At 44.3% G+C, this 13,130-nt stretch overlaps 1 protein-coding gene across 1 annotated transcript; it reads left to right on the forward strand.

The window, feature by feature from the left end:
- The first annotated feature begins 2,066 nt into the window (after positions 1-2,066).
- LOC311357830 (protein-glutamine gamma-glutamyltransferase 2-like) lies at positions 2,067-10,791 on the forward strand. Its single transcript, XM_084477857.1, has 13 exons — positions 2,067-5,406; positions 5,871-6,038; positions 6,666-6,902; positions 7,206-7,324; positions 7,557-7,685; positions 8,028-8,205; positions 8,403-8,535; positions 8,680-8,783; positions 9,021-9,163; positions 9,292-9,391; positions 9,864-9,944; positions 10,102-10,132; positions 10,211-10,791. Exons 1-13 carry the CDS (start codon positions 5,391-5,393, stop codon positions 10,395-10,397), a joined length of 1,626 nt encoding a protein of 541 aa, XP_084333983.1. The 5' UTR covers positions 2,067-5,390; the 3' UTR covers positions 10,398-10,791.
- Positions 10,792-13,130: the final 2,339 nt, after the last annotated feature.

Genomic DNA, 13,130 nt, shown 5'->3' on the forward strand with positions numbered 1-13,130 from the left:
GGTTTGCAGAAAAGGACCCAGGTGCAGACCGGATATAATTGGAAAAAACGTTTATTCCTTTTCTTTAGGATAAAAACAAAAACAAAGGGAAGACTGGTCAACAGTCAAACTAAGGAGTCAAAAATGTAATGCACAGAAGATCAAGGCAAAAAGTTCCAACACACAAAAATCCAAAACAGAAAATAACAGGGCAGAGAATCCAAAGTCCTCTGGCAGAGCAGAAACAGGCAGCGCATCTCACCAAACTTGTGGTACGATCTGACAAAGCATAACTTGTGGGCTGAACTTAAATAACAGGGGGTTAGGGTAGTTAGGGGGTTAGGGTTAGGGTAGTACTGGTTAGGTATAGGGTAGTACTGGTTAGGTTTAGGGTAGTAGTGGTTAGGTATAGGGTAGTAGTGGTTAGGGTTAGGGATAGGGTAGTAGTGGTTAGGGATAGGGTAGTAGTGGTTAGGGATAGGGTAGTAGTGGTTAGGGTTAGGTATAGGGTAGTAGTGGTTAGGGTTAGAGTTAGGGTAGTAGTGGTTAGGGTTAGGGTAGTAGTGGTTAGGGTTAGAGTTAGGGTAGTAGTGGTTAGGGTTAGAGTTAGGGTAGTAGTGGTTAGGGATTGAAAGAAGAGATTGAAACTTTCCACGCCCCGCGAACCACGCTTCGCCACTGGACGTGAGCGCGTGACGGTAGCAGTTGGATGTGGATGTCCATGTCCTACAGGCTGCAGCCAGACCCCACTCACGAAAATCCCAGTCAGATCCATCCGATTGTGTGTGTGTGTGTGTGTGTGTGTGTGTGTGTGTGTGTGTGTGTGTGTGTGTGTGTGTGTGTGTGTGTGTGTGTGTGTGTGTGTGTGTGTGTGTGTGTGTGTGTTTCTATTCTAATCTGTGTAATTTCTCGCTCATTCGTAATTATTATATCAATAGCCTACTCTCCAACTACATAGGCAGTTAGGCACGCGCATCTGTACCCTACATATAAAAAGTCGTGTGTATAGCTTATACACACGACACGCATATCTTTTCATTTATATTCATTCAAAATATTAACATACTATTTAAAAATGAAAGAGGATGGGGTTTAGTTTTATATAATTTGTTTATATTGTTCAGTAGTATATGTAGGGTTGCCAACTCCCGGAGTTTCAAATAAGGGACACCTCTTGATCGAGATTGTTGACGGGGGGGGGAGGGGGTTCACGCGATTACGACCCCAAAATACGGGACAAAGTGCGTCCCGTATCAGATCATTACGGGACAGGTCTTTTAAGCCGCTTTTCCACCGCCAGTACCAACTCGACTCGACTCGACTCGCCTCGACTCAACTCGGTTTGGTTGCGTTTCCATCTAAAAAAGTACCTCTTCAATGTGGGCGGGTCGTAGAAAAGAACCTCTCCACCATGGGCGGGTCGTCATTAGGTTTTAATCACGGGAGACGCGATTCCCGGGAAATCTGAATCTGATCAAGACTATTTCCTGATTCCCGGGAAAGGTTATGATGGGAAATAAAATAAAATAAAAAGCGCAATGACTGTGCGTCTATTGTTGTCATACGGTAACGTTGATAGAGGCGAAACTCGAGCCCTAGGAAAGGAACGACACTGAAACGAAACAGCGAAACGCTGATCCTCCGGAGCCGGTCCGTGGACTCCAGCCACGCCGGACACACACATCCACGCCCGACACACATAACGACGCGCAGCCTAACTCTAGCCCCGGGAAAGGAGCGACACACATGGCGAAACGTTGATCAGTGTCCCCCTCGGGAGCGGGTTCGTGGACTCCAACCACGCCGGACACAACTTAACTTTGAGTGATTATTCCCATTTACAGCCGCTGGCCAATCAGTTACCAGCAGCCTGTTTACTTCACACAAAAGTACCTACTCCTCTCGCTTGGAACCTCGACGGAGGTAGTACTAAAAAAAGTACCCGGTACTAGGTACCAGGTACTTTTTTTGCCAATGGAAACGCACAAAAAGGCGTGGCGAGTCGAGTCGAGTCGAGCTGGTACTGGCGGTGGAAAAGCGGCATAAGTTGCCAAATACGGAACGATCCCGTATTTTACGGGACGGTTGGCAACCCTAGTTGCCAACTCCCGGAGTTTCAAATAAGGGACACCTCTTGATCGAGATTGTTGACGGGGGGGGGGGGGGGAGGGGGTTCACGCGATTACGACCCCAAAATACGGGACAAAGTGCGTCCCGTATCAGATCATTACGGGACAGGTCTTTTAGTTGCCAAATACGGAACGATCCCGTATTTTACGGGACGGTTGGCAACCCTAACTACTACCCTATCCCTAACCCTAACCAACCTAATGATTGTATTCACCACCAAAGCCTATTTTATTGGGTGGTAGCACTGGTGCTAGCAAGCAGAATATTTGAGTAGCACAAATCCAAATGTAGTAGCGCACACTGTTAAACACAAGTTGTATTGGGCACAACGTAAATGTACTTATTGTTGACTTGACTTGTCATTTGAACTGGTTCTTTACAAAATGTTAAATGCTCATGTTTCTACGAGTCTTCTAAGAGTCTTTCTAAGAGTCCCTACCTTGGCCATCACTAGATAATTGAAAGACTTAAATGTGAATGTACCAACTTACCAGGTCAATAACGAACAGCTCACTCAAAGTATACTTAAAAAAAACTTGGCAACAGCAGCACGGCAGCATTGACCACCATCAAAACACATGAAGAGTTAATCACACATGGTAGGGTGATCATAATCCCAAATCTCAAATTCAAATCATGTTTTATTGAACTTGGGAAAGGGAAACAGTAACACAAACAATGTGGTATGTAGATTACAGCTCAGCAATGACCCCTATTGTGTCCACTAAGCTTGTTGGATCCTGTGTTTAATGTATCCTGGATACATTCTCTGCATTGGATACCTCCTCTGCATTGGCCCTGAGCCCTGGAGAACCTCAGGGCTGCGTTCTCAGTTAATTATGTCTGTTTTATATCAGTTTAATTAATAAGGTGACGAGTGGATTTCAATCAACGAGTATCTTACTGCTCTACATACAGTGTAAAGTCATGAAACATAGGTCAAGGATTCATTGATTCAACCAGCTGGTAATAAATATTAGATGACTTCAGATACTACGATGAGAATTTGGTTGCATAACCCATTATGTGGACAACATCAGTATGACAATGTGACACAATATGGAAAGGAAAGGGAAGGCAAGTCTAACGCTGCAAAAAGAAACACACTGAGCACTGATTTAAACGTGTTGAGGCAGACCTCAGGCGTTTTGGAAGTTTGTTCCAGATATGTAGTACATTCAAATTAAAATCTCCACCAGGCTTTATTCAAACCCTGGGAACAGTGAGCAGGTCGACCACTGATAACCTGAGAGCTCTAGTGGGTTTGTAACACGGAAGCAGATTAAAGACATGTTTTGGGCCTAGTCATTACAGTCACACAATCACACATTCTATGTTTCTCCATGTGGCTTCTCTACTTTTGTTCTTCCCTGCCTGTTCAATTGATGGCAGCTGCCTCAGCCCCACACCTGAACGCAGACATTTGGAAGGTCTCTTCCTTAGGCTGAAATTTACCTGGCAAGAAAAATGTCACTCTGATTAAAAGGGATTTTTCATATTTTTCATAGACATTAAATATTTGCAAGTTTGGTGAGCTCAACACATCAAGGTCACGTTGGACTCAAAGAGGAACAGGAATCAGATTTGGCAATATTTCCGCACAGATGAAAGTTACTGCCACTCGATTATATCATATAGATTGCTATTTTTATCTGCAAAACTAGGGGGACAGTGATATTATGACTATTTATACCAGTACCAGGCAGTAGGCATCCAGGTGATAAAAGCCTAGAGATCCCACAGCCTCTAAAGTAGGTGGCTGAACAGCCCAATATGCATGTTTGTCACTTGTTGGCCCACCTATTTGACATCTGCTGGTCTTCAGCCATAAGGCAAGGCAAGGCAACTTTATTTATATAGCAATTTTCATACACAAGGCAGACTCAAAGTGCTTCACATATAAACATTCGTACAATAAAAGAAAATAATAGACAAGTAAAAAAGTAAAATATAGATGGAAAATAAAGGCAAAGTAAAAAAAAAAAAAGCATTTTAGAAAGTGCAATGTATTTAAGATCAACAGTCTCTGATACCCACGTCGGGACTCCGACCCGACCTAAAGGAACACGTCCTTACCCACGTCGGGACTCCGACCCGACCTAAAGGAACTTGGTCCTTACCCACTTGGTCCTTATGTCTCTAACAAAGAGCCGGTTGTTGCCCTGGACAAACACCTGTCTGTGTTTCTGTGCATGTAGACAAATGTTTTTGTGATGGTGACACTAAATCTCCTAAACAATCCAGACGGTAAACCTTTAAACTTCCAACAAACTATCATATAGACATTTCTGTTGTTATTTTGTTATTTCTTTATTGTGCTATTTCGTTCTATCTTTCAATATAACTAAAAGTTATATTGGCCTCAGAGTGACATCAGGGGGGACTGAATGGATAAAATATATGCATGCTATGTCCGTTCCTGCATAAATCAACTTCCTTTCTGGAGGGAGACGGTGTGGGTGTGCTCCAGCTCACTGAACTAACACTAGGGTGAGATTGGGACGAGGTCAGACTTTTTCCCGAAAAAGCTGATATCCAAACATTCCGAGAATACACGCCTGGTTTTCAGCCAATTAGTATTATTTGTAATAGTAATATTATTATTTGGCTGAATTTTGGGTTGCGGGCGGACAGGATTGTTGACGGGGGGGGAGGGGGGGGCTGGCTGGTGTAGCGAAGTTGCATGATTGCTTTGCGCGTTAGCAGGGAGACCGTCAATGCGTGAGAAATTGGACATCCCGACGCTGCTATTATGACGGGATTTTTATAAAAACAAAATATAAATATATATATAAATATAAAAAATATATATATAAAGAGGGCATTTTGTGGGCCCCAAAATGCCTCTATGGGGCCTGGGGCTCCAGGCAAGTGCCTGGTTTGCCTAACAGTACAGCCCGCCCCTGCATACAGTGATGACAGTATGGGGAAGCAAGTAACAATATGAGCAATACTGCTGAAATCAAAGAATGTTGCAATACACACACACACACACACACACACACACACACACACACACACACACACACACACACACACACACACACACACACACACATTCATTTTCTCTAGGGATGCCAGTGGGTGTGTTAAGCAAGTGTTATGTCAGAGGTCAAGTGGTCAGGTTGTGTGTGTGTGTGTGTGTGTGTGTGTCTGGAGGTGGGCTGAGGGCAGTTCAGTTCTGTATAAATACAGGGTCTTGATGAGAAGTAGGTTAGAGCCCAGCGCTGTAAACTTGGACCAGTGTAAGAGCAACTCTTGGGAAGAATTTAGCAAAGATAATGGCCCACACAAACCGTGAGTAGCATTCTAACATTGGTATTCATCCTACGTTTTCCTCGCCTGTTATTTGAATAAATGATTCCCTCTATCTCTCTCCTTCTTCTTCTCTCTTTCTCTCTCTCTCTCTCAAATAACCATTTGCATCTGCATATCTCTTTCCTCTCTTCTTTTTCCACTTGTTTCTTTGTAAAACGTCCCTCTCACTGTCTGTCTCTGTGTCACTTGGGTGTTTCTACACCTTATAAGGATAACAAGATGGCTCTTGTGATTACAGTAGGAATGAGAAATGTGCTGCATCTATATCTGCACTAGAGTGTGATATGACCAATCCACATTTCATAAACAAATAGACCTACTACAGCAGATCTGAGGCACTGGGCCACCACATAAAGAAGTCACCAGGACAGTCATCCCACTAGCCAAACAACACATAGTTGTGTTTTACTCCTTAACATCCTGTCTCTGATTTTCATTTTAAGGTTTAATCGCTGGTGTGGATTTGAGAAGCCGGGAAAACAACCGGGCACACCGAACTGAGGAGATTGATAGGAAGCGTTTGATTGTTCGCCGGGGACAAGCCTTCTCTCTGACGGTGCACCTCTCTGACCCGCTGCAGGACGGCCATGAGCTGGCCCTGGTCTTAAAGGGTAAGCAACTGAAGTCCAGATTGCACAGATTGTTCAAACAAAATAGAGCTATGTGATTTGAAGAGTCTCACTTGCTGCTCTATTCCTTTAATTTTCCATTTTAAAATATTGATTTATGTGTAGGCCTGGTTCCCTTGCTTTGTTTGAGATACCCAAACAAAATACCCTCAGACTTTATGCAGCGTGTAATTCCATGAGGGATAGAGTGGTAACTAGGCCTAGGCAACACATTGAATTAGCTTTTCATAAATGGCCTATCCAACAAAAAATAATGGTAAAAAATGTAAACAGGTTATTTCTGTAGCTAAACCGTTATTTATTTATTATTCACCAATTAAATAATGTGTGTGGGAAGTATAGTATGAAGGAAATGTATTCATGTTGTGAGCAGAGAATTGAAGTTGTGAAATGCGTCCTGCTCCCCTTGTACCTACAGTATATTAGTTTGCTAGTTGCATCACTTGCTGGCAGTAACAAATAACAAAAAACCTTGATATCTTCCTTCTACGAGCACGCCATGGTAATTAATAACAAAATCCACCTGCACATTGCACTTTAACGTTCAACGGGTATTTTCAGATTACCAATTTGTAACATATTTCTGTATCCTACCTTGCATTTCCACAGATAAGAATAAGATCAACGATGATATTGTGATCAGACAGCGAACGGCTGGAGGGTCCGATGACAAGTGGTGGTTACACCAGCAGAGCGCAAACAACGAATTACTGCTGACTGTGTACAGTCCAGCCCGCGCTGCCATTGGCGAGTACAGCCTGGCTGTTGACCTGATGGCAGGGAATAGACGTCTGGAGAGGACGGACTTTACCAAAATGTACTTGCTGTTTAATCCCTGGTGCAAAGGTAATACTAGCAAACACACACACACACACACACACACACACACACACACACAGCACATGTGCACACACAAACGTAACATCCCCATACATCTAAAAACTTTAAAAGATAATGAATCTGTACTTGAGCTTTCACATGTCATCTCACTTCTGCAGCACATTGACATTACACAGACGTGTGCTCATGGCATCCTGTTTTCTCCTATATACATATGGAGGTTCATATCAACTTTGCATGTGTGTGGTTGTGTGTGTGTGTGTGTGTGTGTGTGTGTGTGTGTGTGTGTGTGTGTGTGTGTGTTATTAGATGATGCCGTGTACCTCCCTAATGAGAGTCTGCTCCAGGAATACATTATGAACGAGAATGGTCGCATTTTCACTGGGAGTGTGGATTGGATGCATGGGTTGCCATGGAATTTCGGACAGGTAACACACACACACACACACACACACACACAGACACACACACACACACACACACACACACACACACACACACACACACACACACACACACACACACACACACACACACTGATTGAATAATTCCTATATTATGACAATTATTAAATAGTATCAATATCATTAATTTCTTCTCTCTTTCTAAATTGTATGACGCTCCCAACATTTGCGGTCTGTCTCTTTGTGACATTCTCAGTTTGAAGACAATGTGATGGACATCTGCTTTGAGATGCTTGACCGCTTTAAGCCAGTGAAGTCAGACCCCCAAAATGGCACGAGTCAGCGATGGGACCCTGTCTACATCAGCAGGACAGTCATTGCCATGGTAGGAGATATACACTCACTTCCACCGTTAGTTATTTTTATTCATGTGTGTGTTGCATCAGGCCAACAGAGCCAAACGCAGAAACAGATCACAGAGCTGGTTGTATATGGATGTGCATGGCCAATACAGTAGTAACTAAAATCTATTTTATCCTGAAGAAAACCAAAGTAAGCTATTGTTTTTGTCTGGCTGTGAAGCTTCTGGCGTTAGCACTCTGTAGTTAAAATAACAGTTGTCATAAACAATAAAATAATAACTACATGACAGGCACAGTAGCATAAAAAATTAACTTTAGATCATTTTACATGGTTAAAATCTTGTTAACCTCCCTCCCTTATCCAGGTGAATTCCAACGACCGTGACGGTGGAGTCGTGGTGGGGAGGTGGCAGGCACCTTATACAGGTGGAGTGGCGCCAACCCAGTGGATGAGCAGTGTGCCCATCCTTGAGCAGTGGAGCAAATCCAAGTCTGAAGTGAAATATGGCCAATGCTGGGTGTTTGCAGCCGTGGCCTGCACAGGTCAGAGGAATAACACAATATTAAAAACACACACACACACACAAAACTCATCGGAACGTCGTCCTGAATTTTCCTTTGCATTGTGACATGTCAATAAATGTCTAAGGTTAACACAAACTTAGTTGACACCAAATAAAGGACAGACGGCTGCATTGTGGGACTCTAGCCTTTCTAATGTGTCATGTGACCCCTCACAGTGCTGCGATGCCTGGGCATCCCCACCCGCTGCATCACCAACTTTGCGTCAGCCCATGACACAGACGGAAACCTCTCCATCGACCGAGTGTACGACATACATAACCAGCAAGTGGACCATCGTGACAGCATCTGGTAGGATCCTCTCGTGTTCACAGCACATGCAAACACACAAAAATCTGTTATGTTATGTATTATGAGTTCCTATAGGAATACATAACACAACTCCCAACTTTGTGTGATTATAATGTATTTTTTTTATTATGTGGTTTGTGTCAGGAACTTTCATTGTTGGATCGAGTCTTATATGCAGAGAGAAGATCTAACTGAAGGATATGGTGGCTGGCAAGTCTTGGACCCCACACCTCAGGAGAGGAGTAGTGGTAGGGCCCTCTTGATACATTTGGAAATGGGTTTCTTTACGCATATATATATAGTGTCTTTTGCAACTTCTTTGTTCTCCTGTATCAGTTTAAATCCGGCAAAAGAAATGACTTGTGCTTTGTATATTATTATTATTCTATGAACTCTTCAGTGTTTTATATGCACGGGTAAAGTGCAAAGTCGCTTTTTGTACACTAAAAAATAAATGAATGAATCTGGATTTTTTTGTTTTCTAGGTATGTTTCGCTGTGGCCCATGTCCTTTGAAGGCCATTAAAGAAGGGGACCTTGATGTGAAGTTTGATGCTCCATTTGTCTTTGCTGAGGTGAATGCAGACATCATCGAATGGGAAATCAGACCAGACGGTCAGCGAAAGAGGGTGGGTGAATATTATGCATGTCTTTATTCTTTATCATTTTTTATTATAACTCCTACCACTTTTTGCTTAACTTTAAAAAAGAATTGCTGCGGAAATTCATTTGCGTTTTCTTTTTAAATGTTTTAAAGCTTGCATCAAACAACGCAAAAGTTGGGAGGAACATTAGCACCAAAAGTCCTTACAGTGACGAGAGGGAAGACATAACCCTTCAGTACAAGTACCCAGAAGGTTGGTTTCAGTTCGACATAAAGAGACAGTGTCATACTAATACCTTTACGATGGGGTGCGATGCCCACCCCATCATAATGGTATAAAATACTACATCTTTAACGGTACCCTGTGAATGGAACATTATAGTTATGTTGATTGTTGCTGATCAATAAAGTTAAGACTAGAATTAGAAGTACTAATAATGACAATGATCCAAATTGATTATATGATATTATTTGGAATTCCACTTTTTATGGTATGGTGAGGATGAAGGGCCACAGCGATCGATGGGGGAACACTGCATGACACACAGACATAAAGAAACCCTTTCATTGATCACTGTTAGCCCCAACCCTAACTACATCCAAAGGAAAACATTCTGTTTTCGTTTAGAGCACAGTGGATGTTAATATTGTTGGCCTCGACAGAGGTTGTTGATCCGCTCATGTCCGTTGCGCTGTGGGTGACCAAATCTGCTCCTGCTCCACAGGTTCAGCCAAGGAGCGGGAGGTGTACAACAAGGCAGGGCGGCGCATCTCCGGGGCAGATGAAGAGGAAGAATCAAATCCAGGTGCAGTTTATGGTCCTTAAAAATCGACCACAGAGCAATGACGTCATGTTCAATCGTTTAATTCGTAATAAGTCATGCTTGCTTTCTCTTCAATATTCCATATATTCCTATCCACGCTAAAACTCTACTCCTCGTCTGCTTGTCCCTCCATTCTCAGCTCTCACGCTTCATTACGCTCATGGGATAATGTAAATACTACTATATATGTTCCCCGTAATACAGATAAGCCCATCATGTCTGTGTGTCTGTGTCTCTCTCCCCCTCAGTGGTAGCATCGCACCAGGCCAGCGTGTGTCCGTGGAGTTCACGTTCACGCCGATGCGCTCGGGCGTCAGGCAGTTCCTGGTGGACTTTGACTCTGACCGGCTCCAGGACGTGAAGGGAGTCGCCACGCTGGTTGTCCGCAAGACTTCACCCTTGTATTCTCCCATGTTGCCCAACATATTCGCATAGAGAGGATTGTAATGCCCTACAAGTTGTGATCAAACCTATAGCTGTCAGCAAGGCTCTGGCACTCACTCGTATACTAACAAATATAATTTGCAAAGTCAAGCAATGGTTTCACTTCTCTCAATATACCATGATTCTGTAGTGCTGATTCAATTAATGAATTAATTTCTATTAATGTGAAGAAAATGCAAACATTGCCTTAATTCTTTGCAATGTGTCGGGGCTATCATAAAGCATGGCTTATTGATATTAAATGAAGTATTGATATTGATATATATCCATGCATTTTGCACTTCTGCAGATCACTATTTTGTTGTTTTTTAATCAATGATTTGCCATGATTTTTGTATTTGTATTTGTATTTGTCTTGTTAAATTTTAATAAAGACATTTTATGCAAACTATTATTTGAGCCAAACATGTTGTGGCTAAACTGAGGCGACTGGGTAACAGGTTATCCAATCCCTCCCAGAGCATTAGATGCTGCTGTGTAGAAAGAACTCCTTATGTGGTTTCTGAAAGACATAGAGTCTGGAGATTGGATTGGATTGAAATTGCTCTGCTTATTATGTTGAGCAGGATGCTGTAGAGGTGGCAGCTCATCTGCTTTATTGAGCATTCCAAAGCTTGTGAGAAAGAGCCTCCCTCAGTATCAACCCAACCCCCTCTTGAATTGTGCAATACAATGTTTTTGGAGAAGGCGCTAGTACACACCTAAGGTCATGAGCTTTGGTTTTAATAAGTCCTCCAACTGGGAGGACGTGAGATAAGACATTCAGGTGTACATTGTACAACCAACTATAACAATAACACAGTCCTACTCCCAATTAAATAAAGACTAAGACCTCTCGGTCGTATGCAGACTCCTCCACCGGCAGGGCCAGCTCCTCCGGCTGGACTCTGTATACGTCCGAGAGGTCGGAACAATGGAGCGTTGGAGAAATGATATGGACCCGAAGTCAACTGACAGCTGTCTAATGAAAACATCTTTCTCGAATGCTGCTTGAGTTTGTGAGTGGGGTCTGGCTGCAGCCTATAGGACATGGACATCCACATCCAACTGCTACCGTCACTCGCTCACGTCCAGTGGCGAAGCGTGGTTCGCGTGGCGTGGAAAGTTTCAATCTCTTCTTTCAATCCCTAACCACTACTACCCTAACTCTAACCCTAACCACTACTACCCTTACTCTACCCCTAACCACTACTACCCTAACTCTAACCCTAACCACAACTACCCTAACTCTAACCCTAACCACTACTACCCTATCCCTAACCACTACTACCCTATCCCTAACCACTACTACCCTTACACTAACCACTACTACCCTTACCCTAACCACTACTACCCTAACTCTAACCCTAACCACTACTACCCTATCCCTAACCACTACTACCCTTACACTAACCACTACTACCCTAACCATAAACACTACTACCCTAACTCTTTCTTCTCTTTGTCCGGTCGTGAACTGAGAGCGCCGAACAGGCTTCTCCACGCCGCTTGCAGGGCCCTGAACGTGCCCTCGGTGACCCGTCCTGGGACCGGGTTCGGAACAGAACATCTAGGGGGGACGGTGATGGCGTCTGGCTGGGCCTGCCGTACCCCCCTGGCTGCAGCGCCCTAGGTAGCGCGCCGCTTCTTCACGGCCCCCTGAGTGACCGGAGGGGCCGCACGGCCTCGTGGCGGCGCCACGGGCGTGGGCGGTTTCCTCACCCACGCACCTCCATGCTCCGGCGTCTTGTTGGGGCTGACGCTTTGGGATGCGATAAGCCGGTGGAGGAGCGCGGGGCTGGGTGAACACCTGGCCAGGCGCATTGGTGGGGAAAGGCGCCCTTCTGGGGAGACACAGTCGCAGCGCCTCACCCTCTCTCTTCTTCTCCTCCCAGCGTTTCAGCATGACGCTGTACGCTGGGCCGACGTGGCGGCCTCCATCGGGGGTGCGCAGTGTTCGCAGGTAGTCGGGGATGCAAGGGCTGCCTTGGCATGTTCCAGCCCGAGGCAGTGGATGCAAACGGAGTGGCTATCCGCTCCCGACATTTTGTTCCCGCAAACACAGGACTTTGTGTAAGAGTACATGTTGTAAATGAACTGTTTGCTCAAAACCCTGAAATATTTTGGGGTAATCATGATGCCAGGATGGAAAGTTTGTTTACCTTTAATGTTTATAAGTTAGCCTCTTTTGTTACTAAAGCCTGGATGAAACGTCAGGATGGTTTATATCGTTAATGTTAGTATTGTTTAGCATCTACTTTTGGTTTTTGGTCTGTCTGTTTTATAATGGTGTCTTTTAAGCCCTTGTGGGCTGAGCATGGGCAGGCTTCCCCGAGCCCTCGGTTAGGGTAGGTACTGACTCCGACTGCATGTTTTCCGTATATGATCAGTCGCTGTTTGGTGACAGGCCAACTAGAACAAATGGGTGCAAACTAGTATGGGTACTAGCAGCTACTGTGTCTACAGTCTTTCTCTCTACAGGGGCTTGAAGTAGCGATAGGCTAGCGCTCGGCGACCGAGGGGTTAGCTCGCTCTTTGGGCAGTTTGCTATGCCGTCTACAACTTCCTTCTGTGAGAGGTGCTTCTAGGAGCGAGAAGAGGTTAAAGACTGAAGAGATGACGTGACGACAGGACTTATGTAGTAGGAGGGAGTCCCTCCCCTGCAAGCAGACGTCACGTCTCTTGGCCAGTCACGACTGGCGTAGTGTAAAATTGCTTCTGGGGGACAGTGCGAGGGGCGTGTCC

The sequence above is a fragment of the Micromesistius poutassou genome (genome assembly GCF_964030765.1).
Source record: "Micromesistius poutassou genome assembly, chromosome: 13".
Taxonomy (NCBI): domain Eukaryota; kingdom Metazoa; phylum Chordata; class Actinopteri; order Gadiformes; family Gadidae; genus Micromesistius; species Micromesistius poutassou.